This window comes from Gymnoscopelus braueri (genome assembly GCF_963280865.1).
Source record: "Gymnoscopelus braueri genome assembly, contig: SCAFFOLD_256, whole genome shotgun sequence".
NCBI lineage: Eukaryota > Metazoa > Chordata > Actinopteri > Myctophiformes > Myctophidae > Gymnoscopelus > Gymnoscopelus braueri.
Window position 1 is genome coordinate 71,274 of NW_027660912.1, and position 18,765 is coordinate 90,038.

Sequence of the window (18,765 nt, forward strand, 5' to 3'; positions counted from 1 at the left end):
GATGGGGTTAACGGTCACTGTTTCTTCTCTCTGGTGGTGATGGGGTTAAAGGTCACTGTTTCTTCTCTCTGGTGGTGATGGGGTTAACGGTCACTGTTTCTTCTCTCTGGTGGTGATGGGGTTAACGGTCACTGTTTCTTCTCTCTGGTGGTGATGGGGTTAACGCTCACTGTTTCTTCTCTCTGGTGGTGATGGGGTTAACGGTCACTGTTTCTTCTCTCTGGTGGTGATGGGGTTAACGCTCACTGTTTCTTCTCTCTGGTGGTGATGGGGTTAACGCTCACTGTTTCTTCTCTCTGGTGGTGATGGGGTTAACGGTCACTGTTTCTTCTCTCTGGTGGTGATGGGGTTAAAGGTCACTGTTTCTTCTCTCTGGTGGTGATGGGGTTAACAGTCACTGTTTCTTCTCTCTGGTGGTGATGGGGTTAACGGTCACTGTTTCTTCTCTCTGGTGGTGATGGGGTTAACGGTCACTGTTTCTTCTCTCTGGTGGTGATGGGGTTAAAGGTCACTGTTTCTTCTCTCTGGTGGTGATGGGGTTAACAGTCACTGTTTCTTCTCTCTGGTGGTGATGGGGTTAACAGTCACTGTTTCTTCTCTCTGGTGGTGATGGGGTTAACGGTCACTGTTTCTTCTCTCTGGTGGTGATGGGGTTAACGGTCACTGTTTCTTCTCTCTGGTGGTGATGGGGTTAAAGGTCACTGTTTCTTCTCTCTGGTGGTGATGGGGTTAACGGTCACTGTTTCTTCTCTCTGGTGGTGATGGGGTTAACGGTCACTGTTTCTTCTCTCTGGTGGTGATGGGGTTAAAGGTCACTGTTTCTTCTCTCTGGTGGTGATGGGGTTAACGGTCACTGTTTCTTCTCTCTGGTGGTGATGGGGTTAACGGTCACTGTTTCTTCTCTCTGGTGGTGATGGGGTTAAAGGTCACTGTTTCTTCTCTCTGGTGGTGATGGGGTTAAAGGTCACTGTTTCTTCTCTCTGGTGGTGATGGGGTTAAAGGTCACTGTTTCTTCTCTCTGGTGGTGATGGGGTTAACGGTCTCTGGTGGTGATGGGGTTAAAGGTCACTGTTTCTTCTCTCTGGTGGTGATGGTGACCAGCTGCTTGGCAGCCTTGGCGATGTCGTAGGCACACTGTATGACCTGCTGGGTGAGCAGCTGGTAATCCACCGGCGGGGCCGAGGGGTCCGAGGGCGCCGCCTTGCGGCACTCCACCTGCAGCCGCGAGGCGCTGGAGGCCAGCAGGCGCAGAGAGCAGTGCACCGCGTCCAGAGCAGGACGCTGGGAGAGAGGAGGACACACCGAGAGGACAGGGGAGGACACAACGAGAGAGGAAGACACACCGAGAGGACAGGGGAAGACACACCGAGAGGACAGGGGAGGACACAACGAGAGGAGAGAGGAAGACACAACGAGAGGAGCGGGGAAGACACACCGAGAGGAGCGGGGAAGACACACCGAGAGGAGAGAGGAAGACACAACGAGAGGAGAGGGGAAGACACACCGAGAGGACAGGGGAGGACACAACGAGAGGAGAGAGGAAGACACAACGAGAGGAGAGAGGAAGACACAACGAGAGGAGAGAGGAAGACACACCGAGAGGACAGGGGAGGACACAACGAGAGGAGAGAGGAAGACACACCGAGAGGAGAGGGGAGGACACAACGAGAGGAAGACACAACGAGAGGAGAGAGGAAGACACAACGTGAAGAGAGAGGAAGACACAACGAGAGGAGCGGGGAAGACACACCGAGAGGAGAGAGGAAGACACAACGAGAGGAGAGAGGAAGACACAACGAGAGGACAGGGGAGGACACACCGAGAGGAGAGAGGAAGACACAACGAGAGGAGAGAGGAAGACACAACGAGAGGACAGGGGAGGACACAACGAGAGGACAGGGGAGGACACAACGAGAGGAGAGAGGAAGACACAACGAGAGGAGAGGGGATGACAACGAGAGGAGAGAGAGGAAGACACACCGAGAGAGAGGAAGACACAACGAGAGGAGAGGGGAAGACACAACGAGAGGAGAGGGGAAGACACACCGAGAGGAGAGGAAGACACAACGAGAGGAGAGAGGAAGACACAACGAGAGGAGAGAGGAAGACACAACGAGAAGAGAGGAAGACACAACGAGAGGAGAGAGGAAGACACACCGAGAGGAGAGGGGAGGACACAACGAGAGGAGAGAGGAAGACACACCGAGAGGGGAAGACACACCGAGAGGAGAGGGGAAGACACACCAAGAGGAGAGAGGAAGACACAACAAGAGGAGAGAGGAAGACACAAAGAGGAGAGGAAGACACAACGAGAGGATAGGAAGACACAACGAGAGGAGAGGAAGACACAACAAGAGGATAGGAAGACACAAATAGGAGAGAAGACACAATTAATTAAAGGTTATTCAAATCACATTATCAATATAAATATGTATTGTATATTGTTCAAAGATGTTGTAAAAAGCTGGGCTGTGTTAATACGCCATTTTGTGCACAATTCTTCAGAGGGAGAAAAATAAACAAAGGGAGGGAGAGAAATAGAGAGAGACAGGCAGACAGACAGACAGACAGACAGACAGACAGACAGACAGACAGACAGACAGACAGACAGACAGACAGCTTACCTTAGGGAAGAGGGAAGCCATCTCAGTCACAGCAGAGTGGATCTTCTCTGAACAAGGAACAAAGCTGAGGAGGACAAAACAACACAAATCAAACTTTATTTATAAGAGTACATTTAACTGACCAGAGTGATGTACAAGTTTAAACACAAAGCATCAACAAGAAAACGCCCTTTAGCTCACAGACACATGTATACACAGAGCTTGTAGCTCACTACTACCATTAAACGGTAAGCCTTATTTTTTACCATTGTGAAAAACATTTTTAAATAGTTCAAATAGCCGATCTACAAGCTCACAATGTGTCGACTTAGATCGGCTATTTTCACTATTTTAAAATGTTTTCAAAATAGTAAAAATAAAATGCCAAAGATATTTAGACATGAGGGGTAAGGCAAGATATGTCCCTCTGTCTGGCTGCATACTATTCTAATACTGTTGTAGCAAAGATGATTCCACTGGAAGCACAAAATGACAGCCTCATATCTCGTTCATATCTCACACAATCTCATTTCCTCCCAATGTGAACGCAATATATCACAACACAACCAAACACAATGCAATGCTTGTTCAGGGTGGGACGATGTTAGCCTGGCATTTATAACGTGGATTCACTCTGACGTTCCTCCCCGGTATCAGTCTGGACGTCGGCCCATAGGGAGTGAGTATGAGAAATCAGAAAATGATGTTGATGCTTTTCACCGTTGTGTACGGACAGCAGTTAAAACGCAGTAACTGATTGGCCCGATCACTTTCTGATCTCTCATACTCGCTCCCTATTGGGCCGAAGTCCAGACTGATACCGGGGAGGAACGTGAGAGTGAATCCACGTTATCCGTCAGGCCAATGCCAGGCTAGGACAATGTGGGGTCTCTGTTCTACACGTAAAGTGTCTTGAGATCCTATTATCCTATTATCCTAGATAAGTTGTTGTGATTTTACATTGTAATAACATGTCATTGAATTGAATATCAGAACACAACACAATCATACGTCCAGCAGCAAAGCCACTGAGGATGAGTGAGTGTTTGTGACTGAAACATGAAGTCAGGTTCTTAAACTCCTACCTGTCATGTGACTGAAACATGAAGTCAGGTTCTTAAACTCCTACCTGTCATGTTTGAACTCCTGTGCGGCTCTCAGCAGCTCCTGGATGTTCTTGGTGACCTGCTCCGTCTTCAGGATGACGTCCTCAGTGCACGGTAACGTAGGGTCTGGTTCTCCTCCCTCACCGTCCTCTGACTCCCCCCTGCTCTCCTCTTCACTGCTGCGACCCATACTGGAGAGAACACACACACACACACACACACACACACACACACACACACACACAGAGTTAAGAGCGGATCAGAGCACCTGCCAGCCAACACACAGACATAGCTCTGAAAATGCATATCATTTGATGTTCAATTCTGACCTGCTGATCCTTGATGACCGATGGTCTAAATGAATAATCACATCGTACTTTGATGTGAAAACACGGGCCTGCTGCGCAAAACACGTAGATGTTGGCAGGTCTGGTGTGTGTGTGTGTGTGTGTGTGTGTGTGCGTGTGCGTGTGTCTAACCTTAACGAGACGTCGTACGTCTGTGTGTTGTCATAGTCGCTGTCTGTGCCACTGCCGTGCTTCTCCTTAGAGACCTGGAGACAGAGGACAGAGAGACAGAGAGACAGAGAGACAGAGGGACAGAGGGACAGAGAGACAGAGGGACAGAGAGACAGAGGGACAGAGGGACAGAGAGACAGAGGGACAGAGAGACAGAGGGACAGAGGGACAGAGGACAGAGGGACAGAGGGACAGAGAGACAGAGAGACAGAGGGACAGAGAGACAGAGAGACAGAGAGACAGAGGACAGAGAGACAGAGGGACAGAGAGACAGAGAGACAGAGGGACAGAGAGACAGAGGGACAGAGGACAGAGAGACAGAGGACAGAGAGACAGAGGGACAGAGGGACAGAGATACAGAGAGACAGAGAGACAGAGAGACAGAGGGACAGAGGGACAGAGGGACAGAGAGACAGAGTACAGAGAGACAGAGTACAGAGAGACAGAGAGACAGAGAGACAGAGGGACAGAGGGACAGAGGACAGAGAGACAGAGAGACAGAGAGACAGAGGGACAGAGGGACAGAGGGACAGAGAGACAGAGAGACAGAGAGACAGAGGGACAGAGAGACAGAGAGACAGAGGACAGAGAGACAGAGGGACAGAGAGACAGAGAGACAGAGAGACAGAGGGACAGAGAGACAGAGAGACAGAGGACAGAGGGACAGAGAGACAGAGAGACAGAGAGACAGAGAGACAGAGAGACAGAGAGACAGAGAGACAGAGAGACAGGGGGACAGGGGGACAGGGGGACAGAGAGACAGAGAGACAGAGAGACAGAGAGACAGAGGGACAGGGGGACAGACGGGGGGGACAGACATACATTTAGTTTGTATCCTTTATTATTATTATTATTGTATGTATTTTTTATTTCTCTTCTTGCAAAATGTATAGAAGACAATATTTTTTTACCCAATTTAGTCGTTGCTACTTTTGCTATTTCTGAATTTGAATCCTGAATAGAAACAGTTATGGACATATGAGGTTTCCACTGACAGAGACCATATATTTTATACTTTGGCTGTTCAAAAATAGCAGATCTACAAGCTCGTAGATCGGCTATTCTTTTTTTTTAATCGTCAAGATTTGTGCAAGTCTTTGAATATGTATTTTTTTTAGTTTTTTTTTAACTCAAATCTTTGCTTCTGGAGGTTCTACTAAATTAACTCCAGGGTGCATATGGTCTCTGTCAGTGGAAACCTCATATGTCCATAACTGTTTCTATTCAGGATTCAAATTCAGAAATAGCAAAGGCAGCAGATCTACAAGCTCGAAACGCGTCGCTTCGCCAAAGATTGTTAATTTAGGAAAATCCCAATTGGAGCCACTAGAGGCAAAGTAGTAAACACATCCTACAAATGGTCTCCTAAGTAGGCGTGGTTTGCTCCCCCCCCCCCCCCTCTCCCTGGCTGAAAAAAACATAAAATTCCCCGCACAAACATGTATTATTCAGTCTTATGATGTGCTCCTGTTTCTGCTCAACATAACAGGGCCTTTTATTTATAAGGTATATATTTTACCACTATAGACTATTATAGTGTGTTTAGCATGAATGTTTAGCAAAATGTCACGATTCCCAAATCAATCAAGACGGTTAATAATGTTAATGATATTATTGAGCATTGGAACACACAATGGCCCTCATTTATCAACGCAGCTTATAAACCGGCTTATATTTTTCCATATATTCGGCCGTACACCAACGTCGAAGTCACATTTATCAATGAATCCTACACAGCTGATCCGAGCGTACATTTGGTCCCAGGCTTGATAAATGTCACGGCTGGAACCTAGCGTCATTTAAATAACACGCCCTTAAATATTCTCAAAGCGCCCCGATTTTACGACATGAAGAAGGACCAGAATACGACCAAAGACATCAAAAGCCAATGAGAAAGAGTTTCCCCCGCCTGCCTCGCCACACACGCACACGCCCCCCTCTCTCTCTCTCACACACACACACACACACACACACACACACACACACACACACACACACACACACACACACACACACACACACACACACACACACACACACACACACACACACACACACACACACACACACACACACACACACAGCTGTGTTTTTCATGTATTGTAATCCGTACCGTAGCGGTACAATCTTTGTCACGTAGGCTTGTAGCCTACATGAATGACATATCATGATACCAATCACATCGCCATGAATGGAATACGTTTGTATATTAATTTATTTAACCCATACCGAGCAGTGCACAAGCAGTCATGTAGGATATTCCCCGTGAGACGGCAGTGGTTTCGGTCCGTCCCGTTAACACATCCACCGCCAGAGGTTAATCTCATAATAATGTACTCACCTGCCAAGGTGTTTTTGTTGTTTTTTTGTTTTTTTCATGTCGCCATAGATCTTGTTAAAATCCTTAAGATTGAGCCGTGAACGGTCTGTTTACGTCCGCGAGATCTCCCTGTATCTCCCAGTGAAGACCGCATGTCAAACGGACTTCCATGACTGTAGTTAGAGCGGATTACGTTAAACAGTGAAATGCGAGGAGAAAAAACTACAGGAAGAGAATTGAGTTTCAGTTTCGTCTGTAGAATGGGAGCGGGCGTGATCGTCGAAACCGGATCCCAAATAATTCTATTTCCTGTCATCAAACCGGAAACGGAAGTGGATCAAAAAAATTCCGAAAGTGCACCCGGACCGCGCATGCGCGAAAAGACCGCAGCCCGTAGGACTACGGGCTCGGCGCTTAACCGTTGGATTTAACGGCCCGTAGAACTACGGGCCCGGCGGTAAAGGTGTTAATAAGAGATTGGAGCGTCGGGTTTATTAACCCAGCCAGGTTGTCCTCAAAACTCTCTATGACATAACTCCATAACATACTCCACAAGCTACTGTAAGTTTGTACACCTCACTGTCCATGAAAAGATCGTCGGCAGTCCCGACCGCGGGACTCCCGAGTCCCGACGCAAAAGCGCTCGTATATTTTGAAAATAGCAGATCTACAAGCTCACAACGCGTCGCGATGCGACCCGTTTTTGAGCTTGCAGATCTGCTATTTTCAAATAGCCAATGCAACTGAATGACTGTTAAAGCAGTTTGTTTAAATTACTTTATAAAATGTTATATTTTCACAGGGATTATTTATTAGTGTAGATATACATTTAAGAGTGGATTATGTGTCCAGATGCCTGTCAGACAGTCAGACAATGCTGCTCCGCAGGTCTAGAATGGAATAAACGGGCGCAGCCAACGTCAACAACTGGTCTCGACCAGACGTGAGATCTCAGCCTACGGTAGGATGAAGCCCACGTCAGGATATATTGATAAATGCCGAAAGGTGCGGTGATCTCGCCCTACGCCCATTATTTGGGCTGCACCGCGTTGATAAATGAGGGCCATTGTATTTAATATTTAATATGTCCATAATGATTTCACGTACTATATTCACAGAGGTTTTTAGAACATCTTATGGGGACAGAGCATAGAGTTAAAATAAGGGACAGCGCCCTCTATGTCTCGTCCATCAGACTGCAGATGGACTCTTCAGATATCTTCCCACATCTCAGTAGAGTGTGTTGCTGGGACAGAGGAGGGTCCATAACAAAGATGATTTGTCTATAAAATAAGCTCATTTTAGTATGAAAACCTTGTAAGTAAGTAAGTAAGTAAAGCGGAGATGGCATGTCTTTGCTATTTCCGTCTTGGGCTTCGCACCGCGCTTAGAGCTTGTAGATCTGTTTACTTCTGATGCTTTTGAGTGAGGCTGCAGTATGATCAATGTAGGAGGTTCATTTACGGGGGGGAATATATGTTAAAGGGATATTTCACTTTCAATGTTATCGTCTACTCAGGACTTAGTGAGCCCCCCAGACAGTTTTTAAGTTGATCGATTCAGTATTTAGATATTTGATATAAATTGTATCAGACACGCCCCCTTCCTATACAAACCCATTGTAACTTCAAACTCCATTTTAACCATGTTAGATTCATCAAAAACACCCGTCCTTGGTTCTGGTGACACATACCGCCCCCCTAATACGCGACGGGCCGTGTTTTTTCAATTACTTTTTTCATTTATTTTTTATATTTTTTTTGGAAAATGAAAAAAATATAAAGATACAATAAAAAAATAAATGAAAATAAATGAAAAAAATAATCAGAAAAGCACGGCCCCCTCACGCATTAGGAGGGCAGGGTGAGTCACCAGAACCAAGGACGGGTGTTTTCGATGAATCTAACATGTTAAAATGGATTTTGAAGTTACAATGGGTTTGTATAGGAAGGGGGCGTGTCTGATAAAATGAATATCAAATATCTAAATACTGAATCGAGCAACTTAAAAACTGTCTGGGGGGCTCACTAAGTCCTGAGTAGATGATAAAATGACAAAACTTTTTTTTTTAAGTGAAATATATCTTTAAAATATGGAGACGAGAGGTTTGTATAGATGGAGGTATAAGAACCCACCATGTATCTGCCCATCTCTGTAGACCCCGACAGATGCTGACCCCCGTAGGACCCTGGACCACCCTTCCTCACCTAGAGACAGAGAGAGAGAGAGACAGAGAGAGAGAGAGAGAGAGAGAGAGACACACGCAGAGACAGAGAGAGAGAGACAGAGACAGAGACAGAGAGAGAGAGACACACACGCAGAGACAGATGGACAAAAGGAGAGAGAGTCCAGATTTCAGGAAAAGAGAAGACAAAAGACAGATGATGAGGGAAGGTTCATGGGTTATCTACCAGTCTCCAGCCTTGCATGAGTTCTGGGCATCACTACCTTGTTGTCTAAAAAATGGCTGGCAGTGGGCAAACACAGCCCGAAATAAGTCTGGCAGTGAATGAGTTAAAAGAGATTCCTTGCTGACAACAAGGAAGTGATGCCCAGAATTGCCACGCCCTCTTTCCCCCAGTGAGCTCCTTGGGAAACATGTGGATACTAGTGGACCAGCTAATACCTGCTGGTTGCCAGGCAACCGCTCCACCTATCATCATCATACTGAGGGGGGGGGGGGGGGGGGGGGTTCCAGGGGACGCCACTTCGTGTCGCACCTTGAATTGTTTTTTTAACACAAAATGTCTCCTCTGGGGGTCCCTGGCACAAAACATTTTTAAATGGGGGTCCAAATAATATATATGTCAGTTCGGGGGTCCTTGGCACGAAAAAAAAAGTTTGATAACTACTGGTATAGGGCATAGCAGTGGCGGCCATTTTGTGGTTCCACAAATCGAAAGCCCATTCATTTTTCCCCCCATGGAGATTTCAGAAAATATTTATATAAATTATTTTAAGCCTAGAATCAAGCTGTCCAGTATCCTGGTGAATAATCATGACTAAAAAACATTTGATTCAGTGAAAAATATTTGAGAACCGCAAAACAAAGGGTATTTATTAAATATAGGATATCAACTAATTACAATTTCAAAAAATGTTTTCAGACAGACAGACAACATGCTTACATCCGGAAGATGTACGACTGCACTGCAATGAGCGACAGGACAGACAGACAGACAGACAGACAGACAGACAGACAGACAGTTGAGGAGAGACAGACATTTTCTGTACAAAGATGATGAGTTGGACACGGAATTCTATACACGTCCTGAGACAGTGTGTGTGTGTGTGTGTGTGTGTGTGTGTGTGTGTGTGTGTGTGTGTGTGTGTGTGTGTGTGTGTGTGTGTGTGTGTGTGTGTGTGTGTGTGTGTGTGTGTGTGTGTGTAGCAGGTCCCAGAGCATTAGCGTTTGGATATCAGAGGCTTGGATCAGTGCAAGGAGGCTTCAACACCACAGTAGATCTAGCCCCACCCTCTTTTCTTACATCTAAAAGCATAGGCTGACAGTTAACGGTGCTGTAAGGGATATGTGTTAAATAGCTCTATATTGTGATAGTAATCATTACTATAGAGTGTTTGTTCAGTAACAGTGTTAAATAGCTTTGCAAACAAGCTCTGAGAGAGAGAAAGAGAAAGACAGAGAGAGAGAGAGAGAGAGAGAGAGAGAGAGCTGCCACCTGCCCTCAAGCCTCAAAGAGCCAATGTAGTGGAGCGGCTAAGTGCTAAGGTCCACTAAGGTGGTGGCCATCTTGAAAAAACGTCCGCCATCTTGAAATTTCAAGTAGCTTTGGGTGACTTATTGTCATGTGACCCACAGAGACCGCTCATGCCAATGTTCATGCATGTATCATCAAATAAACCATTATATCACTTAACTGCTCCACTAAGGTGTCGGCCATCTTGAAAAATGTCCCCCATCTTGAAATTTCAAATGCCTCGGACAATGTTCTTTTGTCAAGTGACCCACAGAGACGGCTCATGACCATGTTGTATCATAAATGTAAAGATGGTAGCACTTATCTGCTCCACTAACGGGGGCCAATGTATGGTAGAGAGCAGAAAAGTGTTAGGGAGGGGGGGAGGAGGGGGGGTCTCTAAACTTACGCTGGGTGTGTTGAGGGGCTGCAGGCGAGCTGCCAGGGAGTCCAGGGAGGCTGGGGGCCCGTGGTGGTGGTGGTGGTGGTGGAGGAGGTGGGCGTGGTGGGCTTTGGGGCCGGGGGAGGGGGCCGCGCCCGGCTCGTACATGGAGAAGGCCTGGCGTTGGCGCCCCGGGTGGGGCAGCGGCGCGGCAGGGGGGTCCCCGCCTGTCCCAGGGGTCCCCACACCTCCCATCACCCGTCCTCCCCCTTCTCCTCCTCCTCCTCCCCTCATCCCACCTCCTCCTCCTCCTCCCCCCGGCCCCCCAGCCTGGTGGCCCCCCCGCAGTGCTCCGTTCTCCTGCTGCATCCGTGTGATCTACAGGGGAGGGGGGGGGGGAGCAGGGAGAGCAATGGAGGGAGAGAGGAGGGGAGGGGGAGGGAGGATGAACATGGGGGAGGGGAGGGAGGGAGGGAGGTGTCACCTGAATGGTTGAAAACAAGCATCCACATTCACAGGTACAGTTATGGGGGGAGGGGTCTTCATTCATATATATTATTGGTATGGGGGGAGGGGTCTTCATTCATATATATTATTGGTATGGGGGAGGGGTCTTCATTCATATATATTATTGGTATGGGGGGAGGGGTCACCCTGTATAGAGCATAGCAGTGGCGGCCATTTTCTGGTTCCACTAATTTTTCCCATAGAGATTTCCAAAAATATATATATTAATTATCTTAAGCCTATAATCCAGGATCCTGGTGAATCATGACCACATTTGATTCTGTGAAAAATAAATGAATATTTAATCATATGATATACTATATTAAATAAATACCCTTTGTTTTACTTTTTTTTCACAGAATCAAACGTTTTATGGTCATGATTCACCAGGACCCTGGATGGCTTGATTCTAGGCTTAAAATAATTAATATAAATGTTTTTGGAAATCTCTATGGGAAAAATGCATCGACTATTTTGGAGTGGAACCAGAAAATGGCCGCCACTGCTATGCCCTATTGTTATTGGTATGAGGGGGAGGGGTTACCTTGTATTGTTATTGGTATGGGGGGAGGGGTTACCTTGTATTGTTATTGGTATGGGGGGAGGGGTTACCTTGTATTGTTATTGGTATGGGGGAGGGGTTACCTTGTATTGTTATTGGTATGGGGGAGGGGTTACCTTGTATTGTTATTGGTATGGGGGGAGGGGTTACCTTGTATTGTTATTGGTATGGGGAGGGGTTACCTTGTATTGTTATTGGTATGGGGGGAGGGGTTACCTTGTATTGTTATTGGTATGAGGGGGAGGGGTTACCTTGTATTGTTATTGGTATGGGGGAGGGGTTACCTTGTATTGTTATTGGTATGAGGGGGAGGGGTTACCTTGTATTGTTATTGGTATGGGGGGAGGGGTTACCTTGTATTGTTATTGGTATGGGGGGAGGGGTTACCTTGTATTGTTATTGGTATGAGGGGGAGGGGTTAACTTGTATTGTTATTGGTATGGGGGGAGGGGTTACCTTGTATTGTTATTGGTATGGGGGGAGGGGTTACCTTGTATTGTTATTGGTATGGGGGAGGGGTTACCTTGTATTGTTATTGGTATGGGGGGAGGGGTTACCTTGTATTGTTATTGGTATGGGGAGGGGTTACCTTGTATTGTTATTGGTATGCGGGAGGGGTTACCTTGTGTTGTTATTGGTATGGGGGAGGGGTTACCTTGTATTGTTATTGGTATGGTGGGAGGGGTTACCTTGTATTGTTATTGGTATGGGGGGAGGGGTTACCTTGTATTGTTATGAGGGGGAGGGGTTAACTTGTATTGCTATTGGTATGGGGGGAGGGGTTACCTTGTATTGTTATTGGTATGGGGGGAGGGGTTACCTTGTATTGTTAATGGCATGGGGGGAGGGGTTACCTTGTATTGTTATTAGGGATGTTCGATATTATCGGCCGATATTAGCATTAAAATCGATATCGGAAAATATCTGTATTTTTTTTTATTTTTTTTTTAATAAGTTACAGGAGTTCTTACTGTATGGTGTTTGTGATATGAAATTTGAGCTTACCATAATCACAGTAATCCCCGCCATATATATCGGTATCGGTTGATATCGGTATCGGTAATTAAGAGTTGGACAATATCGGTATATCGTTATCGGTAAAAAAGCCAATATTGGACAACCCTAATTGTTATTGGTATGGGGGAGGGGTTACCTTGTATTGTTATTGGTGGGGGGAGGGGTTACCTTGTATTGTTATTGGTGGGGGGAGGGGTTATCTTGTATTGTTATTGGTATGGGGGGAGGGGTTATCTTGTATTGTTATTGGTATGGGGGAGGGGTTTCAGACGTCATCCTGAAGCTACAGAGGAGGGGGGGGCTAGTGGGAGGGGCTAAAGCCACAATTACACTTTGTTGTGGGCGAGTGCAACTGTGGCTTAATGTGCAGCAGCAGCGATAAAGGTTCGTCTATGAGGGTACATGCCGTAGTTAGGGGCGTATAGAGGTCAAGGGTCAAGGCTACGGCCACACCCCTAGCCTGCTATGGAGAGAAAGGGTGGGGGAGGGGCTGGGTTGATGAGCAAGGCACCGTCGTCCTGAAGCACTGAAGTCGGTGTTGATTTTGACAACAATTTTTTATTCCGTTTTAGTCTTTTGAATAAAATGTCATTTAGTTTCAGTCATATTTGAGTACATCTGAAATGTTTCAGTTTGTCGTCTAGTTTTAGTCGATTAAATATAAGATTTTAGTCGACTAAAACTAGTCGATTTAGTCGTCGACTAAAATGTATTTTGGCGGTGCCTTGATGGTGTCGTAATGGCTGATTTTACACTACGCATGCTGAAAACAGCAGATCTACAAGCTCACAATGCGTGCTTGTAGATCTGCTATTTTCAGAGCGCAACACCTGAGCGCAACCGAACATAAAATGACTTGTCTTTTAGTTCTACTGGATCTCTTCTCCACTAGATCCCTCACTAACATCTTAGTCTAGTTTTTATCTGTTGACAAAATTGTCAATATGTTTAGTCTTAGTTTTAGTCATTGTAGCTTAGTTTATATTTTGTGTGTCAGTGAAAAAATAGTCAAACATTTTTCGTCATAGTTTTAGTCGACAAAACAACATCTTTATGTTGATGATAATATAGTTTATGTGTGAAACAAGCGTCATGATGAGAGACCCATGAAACACAACACAGAACACAATCATCCAACAACAAACACACACTTGTAGATCTGATATTTGTTTTGGTACTTTTGTGTGAGGCTGCAGTTTGACTCAGTAGGACATGGATTTAAAAAGTCTAAATATGGAGATAAGAGGTTGAACCAGTAGAGTCTCAGTAGAGCCTCCTACTGATCTATTTATTGTCTCAGGAATGAGACAAAAACTAAACACATCTCCATGAATTCAAGGCTTCATGTGGTGATTCATAGAAAATAAGTCATTTATGGGGTGAACTACTAAGTCCTACCTCTTTACACCCTATCTCCTTACATCCTACCTCCTTACAGCCTAACTCCTAGCATCCTAACTCCTTGCATTCTACCTCCTTACAGCCTACCTCCTTACATCCTATTTCCTTACAGCCTACCTCCTTGTATCCTACCTCCTTAACGTCTACCCCCTTACATCCTACCTCCTTGAACCCTACCTCCTTGCATCCTACATCCTATATCCTTACACCCTACCTCCTAGCATCCTACCTCCTAGCATTCTACCTCCTAACACCCTACATCCTACCTCCTAGCATTCCTACTGTACCTCCTACCTCCTTACACCCTACCTCCTGGTATCCTACCTCCTTGCATCCTACCTCCTAACACCCTGTATCCTTACACCCTACCTCCTTACATTCTACCATCTTACACCCTTGTACCCTACCTCCTTGCATCCTACCTCCTAACACCCTTACATCCTACCTCCTTGCAGCCTACATCCTATATCCTTACACCCTACCTCCTAGCATCCTACCTCCTAGCATTCTACCTCCTTACACCCTACATCCTACCTCCTAGCATCCCTACTGTGCCTCCTACCTCCTTTTATCCTACCTCCTTTTATCCTACCTCCTTGCATCCTACCTCCTAACACCCTACCTCCTTGCATCCTACCTCCTAACGCCCTGTATCCCTACACCCTACCCTCTACCATCCTATATCCTTATACCCTACCTCCTTACATTCTACCATCTTACACCCTTATATCCTACCTCCTTGCACCCTACCACCTACATCCTACCTCCTAGCATCCTACCTCCTTCTGCAGTCTGCGTAGCTCCTCACTCAGGTTGTTGTTGACCTTCATCAGCTGAGTGACCTTGGCCTCAGAGGAGGCCAGAGCTTTCTTCACCTCCAGATACTCCTGCAGGGTGATGGGCCCGTCTGACAGGTCTGAGGAGTCCATGCTCTACACACACACACACACACACACACACACACACACACACACACACACACACACACACACACACACACACACACTTACTTGATCACATGACTATAGAGAGATGTGTACCGATTTGCATGACGTTTGGATAAAATCTGTAGGAGTAAATGGGTTTTGCACAAATCGGCCTCCTGGTGGCGCTATAACAGGCCCATGTGAAAAATGTGGGGCAGAGGTTCTGATTTGGCATCCAGGGAGTGTGTGTGCAGGGAGTGTCTGCTCACAGACAGATGGACGGACGGACACACAGACGGACGGACGGACAGACAGACAGGGGGTAAAACATACTCTCTCGCCATGCCTTTCGGCGAAACAGTATCCTACTCAATCAACTTTAACGTCATTATCATTTATCACCTGGTCCGACAGAACAAATGATGTATACTTTAATGTGCACAATCCTGTTGTTGTTGGTGTGCGTGCATTACCTCAATGTGTGTGTGTGTGTGTGTGTGTGTGTGTGTGTGTGTGTGTGTACCTTGGCGCGGTTGTTGCGTTGTGTGTTGTTGTTGTTGTGTGTGTGGTTACCTCAATGTGTGTGTGTGTGTGTGTGTGTGTGTGTGTACCTTGGCGCGGTTGTTGCGTTGTGTGTTGTTGTTGTTGTGCGTGGTCAGCTCGCTGTCCGTGTCTTCATCAGACGCTACGCTGTCGTAGTCGTGCTGGTCGTCATCGATGCCCAGGTCCAACACATCTACACACACACACACACACACACACACACACAGTTTAACCCATTAAAATGTCTTCTAAAACTGTTTTCTGAAAAACATATATTGCTTTCTACGTATATCAGTGGAGCTCAAGACATGTTCATGTCAAGGACCCCCAAAATTACATGTATTTTGCCCCCCCCATCATCTCAAAATATGTTGTTCCAGGGACCCCCCAGAAGCAATGTTTTAAGATCTATTTCTGAACGATTGAGACCTTTGTCATATAACGGGTTCAGCAATATAAAAGAAGACATGATTATCACATCATAATTACATCATTTTATTGAGGCGTCTAAACCTCGGAGGTATCGCGAGATTTGGTTGCCAGGCAGGAAACGGTGGACAGTCTCGCGATACTTTGGCCGTTCAGAAACATACTTTGTGCTCTTTAGATACCTCTATAACATTATACAGTGTTCACATCTCTTTAGATACCTCTATAAAATGATACAGTGTCACACCTGTGATATGTCTAGAGATGGAGCTCGTTATTTTGTATTGATAATGAGCACCTTATCGATCCTGTTTATTGATCCGGGCTTTTATCGAGACACTATTGAGCTTTTCTTTATTATTTTCTGAAAATAAGTGAGAAGACAAATTCTGAACAGAACCAGTATCATTTGTAATGTCCAGTTGTGACTTTATGACTGACCATCATCTAAATATAATGAAGGTGACAAACGTTTAAGATATTTTTGCCCATCATTAACTCATAGGCCGCCATTATCGCATTAATGCGATCTAATAAATAGCGCGCCTGGCCGCCAAGATCACATTAATGCGATCTATGGTCTTTATTGATCTTTATGCTCTGATCACGCTATTCTGTAATGAATCACTCTAAGTTTCAGGTTCCACTTACTTCACCCACCACTGCATCCGGTTTCATGACATGGGTTCCGTTTCCGGTTTTAATTTTTTTCCCCCCAGTCATTTTCGACCATAATAGGGAAACAAACGTTTTTTCACACGCTATAAAAAACGATCGGAGACCTCCCCTCCTATAATCTATGGTCTGAGTGACGAACAGTCATCCCCGTCGTGTATCACATCGTAATTTTCGCCGATCAGAGAATCTGAATCTGAGACCATTTCACATCCGGTTCATGTGTTTGACTGTGTCAGTGGGTGTGGGGGGGGGGCGAGTGTGTCAGCGAGCGGATCAAGCTGGTATGTGCTGCTCTCTAGTGGTGGAACGATCAAAACGATTCATATGTCCAGCTAGACTTTCTATATGTGAATTAAATAACAAAATAACGAAACAAAAAAACACGAAAATCGCTGGCAAGGGCAGCTATGAACAAGGTTTTAACTCTGGCAGTCAATAAAACCATTCATTAATATGCAGTAAGTGATAAATTATCGACCTTCCAGCCAATAGCATTTGTTTTCTGGTTGCTTTTCGGGACCCGGAAATTCCAAGATGGTGGATTTGAATTAGCCTTTGTCCATATATGTTTTGTTACAGTCTATGGGGTGTGTGTGTGTGTGTGTGTGTGTGTGTGTGTGTGTGTGTGTGTGTGTGTGTGTGTGTGTGTGTGTGTGTGTGTACCAGTAGGACTGCTCAGACCCTTGCCCTGTTGTCTCCTCTTGGCGTCACTCAGGATGTCGATGATGAGCGTAGCGAACTCCCTGGCATTGAACCTGGCCAACTTCTGACGCCCCTGAGACACACAGAGAGAGAGAGAGAAAGAGACACAGAGAGAGAGAGAAAGAGACACAGAGAGAGAGAGAGAGAGACACAGAGAGAGAGAGAGAGAGAGAGAGAGAGAGAGAGAGAGAGAGAGAGAGCAGTATGACATGTCAGCTCTCTCTAACATAATAGACATCATTTATCAGAACACCTCTGACACACATCTTCATTCATTAAACATAGTCTACAATAATATGTGTAGATTTGTACTCCTTACAGTACACATCACTGTGCTCTGTATGATACGCTCAGATTGGTTATCTCCTCGTGATAGGAGACATTTTCATTGGTTGCTTTTTGTTTTTAAATGTATTTACACGAAGTGGTCTTTTCTTTTTTTTTTACTCACAGGTTCACATTTCATTGTAGGCCTCGTTCGCCAGGACACATTTCATTGTAGCACCGGAAACGGAATTATCCGTATCCGGAGATTTTCGTTCCCATCCGCCTCCACTCTAAAGCGGAAACTAAATCTCCATTTTCTCAGTTGTTGTTTTTCTCATCGCTGTTTAGCATAAACAGCTGTAGCTTCAAGATGGCGGATCGCAGATCGAAACGGTCTTCGCTGGGCGTCTCACACAGCTACCCTGTGTGTTTACAACGCGCAATTTTAACGGTTTTAGCGATGTCTGTGGCAACGTGAAAAAAACTAAAAGACAACAATAAATCACTGGCACTGGTGAGTACATTATGATATTATTAAACTCTGGCATGGAATGTGTTAATGATCCTTCTTATTTGAAAGAGCTTTTACGTCCGTTCAGTTCAATATATCCATTAACTCTTTGACTGCCAGAGTATTTTCATAAAGTACTCCCCCATTGCCAGCAATTTGTGTTTTTTTTATTTTTATATTTTGAAAATCTTCATGAAAATAATTGATCAGACTGTTTTTTAAAGACGCAGCACAAATCCGGCACTAGAGAGCAGCACATGACAGTTTGATCAGCTCCTTGGGTCACTGTTACCCTTCTTGAGCGATTAGAAAGGGAAAAACATGAAAACGGATGTGACGTCGTCACACATCGTCTGATCGCTCAAAATTACGATGTGATACACGACGGCGATGACTGATCGTCACCCAGACCATAGATTATAGAAGAGAACCTGTCCGTTTGTCTGTCATACCGTGTGAAAACCCGTTTGTTTACCTATTCTTGACGAAAATGACCGGGGGAAAAAATCAAAAACCGGAAACGGAACCCAGGTCATGAAACCGGATGCAGATGTCGGTGAAGTAAGTGGAACTCGAGAATAACATTGGATTTTAA

General features: G+C 45.5%; 1 protein-coding gene across 1 annotated transcript; it reads right to left on the minus strand.

Moving 5' to 3' along the window:
* Positions 1-260: 260 nt before the first annotated feature.
* LOC308081063 (ARF GTPase-activating protein GIT1-like) lies at positions 261-17,474 on the minus strand (the record flags this gene model as incomplete). The annotated part of the gene is made up of 9 exons (XM_080457465.1): positions 261-1,281; positions 2,625-2,688; positions 3,733-3,900; positions 4,189-4,262; positions 8,683-8,754; positions 10,655-11,005; positions 14,894-15,046; positions 15,652-15,776; positions 17,354-17,474. Coding segments are annotated over 9 exons (1,344 nt in total), but the record flags the coding sequence as incomplete, so codon positions are not given.
* Positions 17,475-18,765: the final 1,291 nt, after the last annotated feature.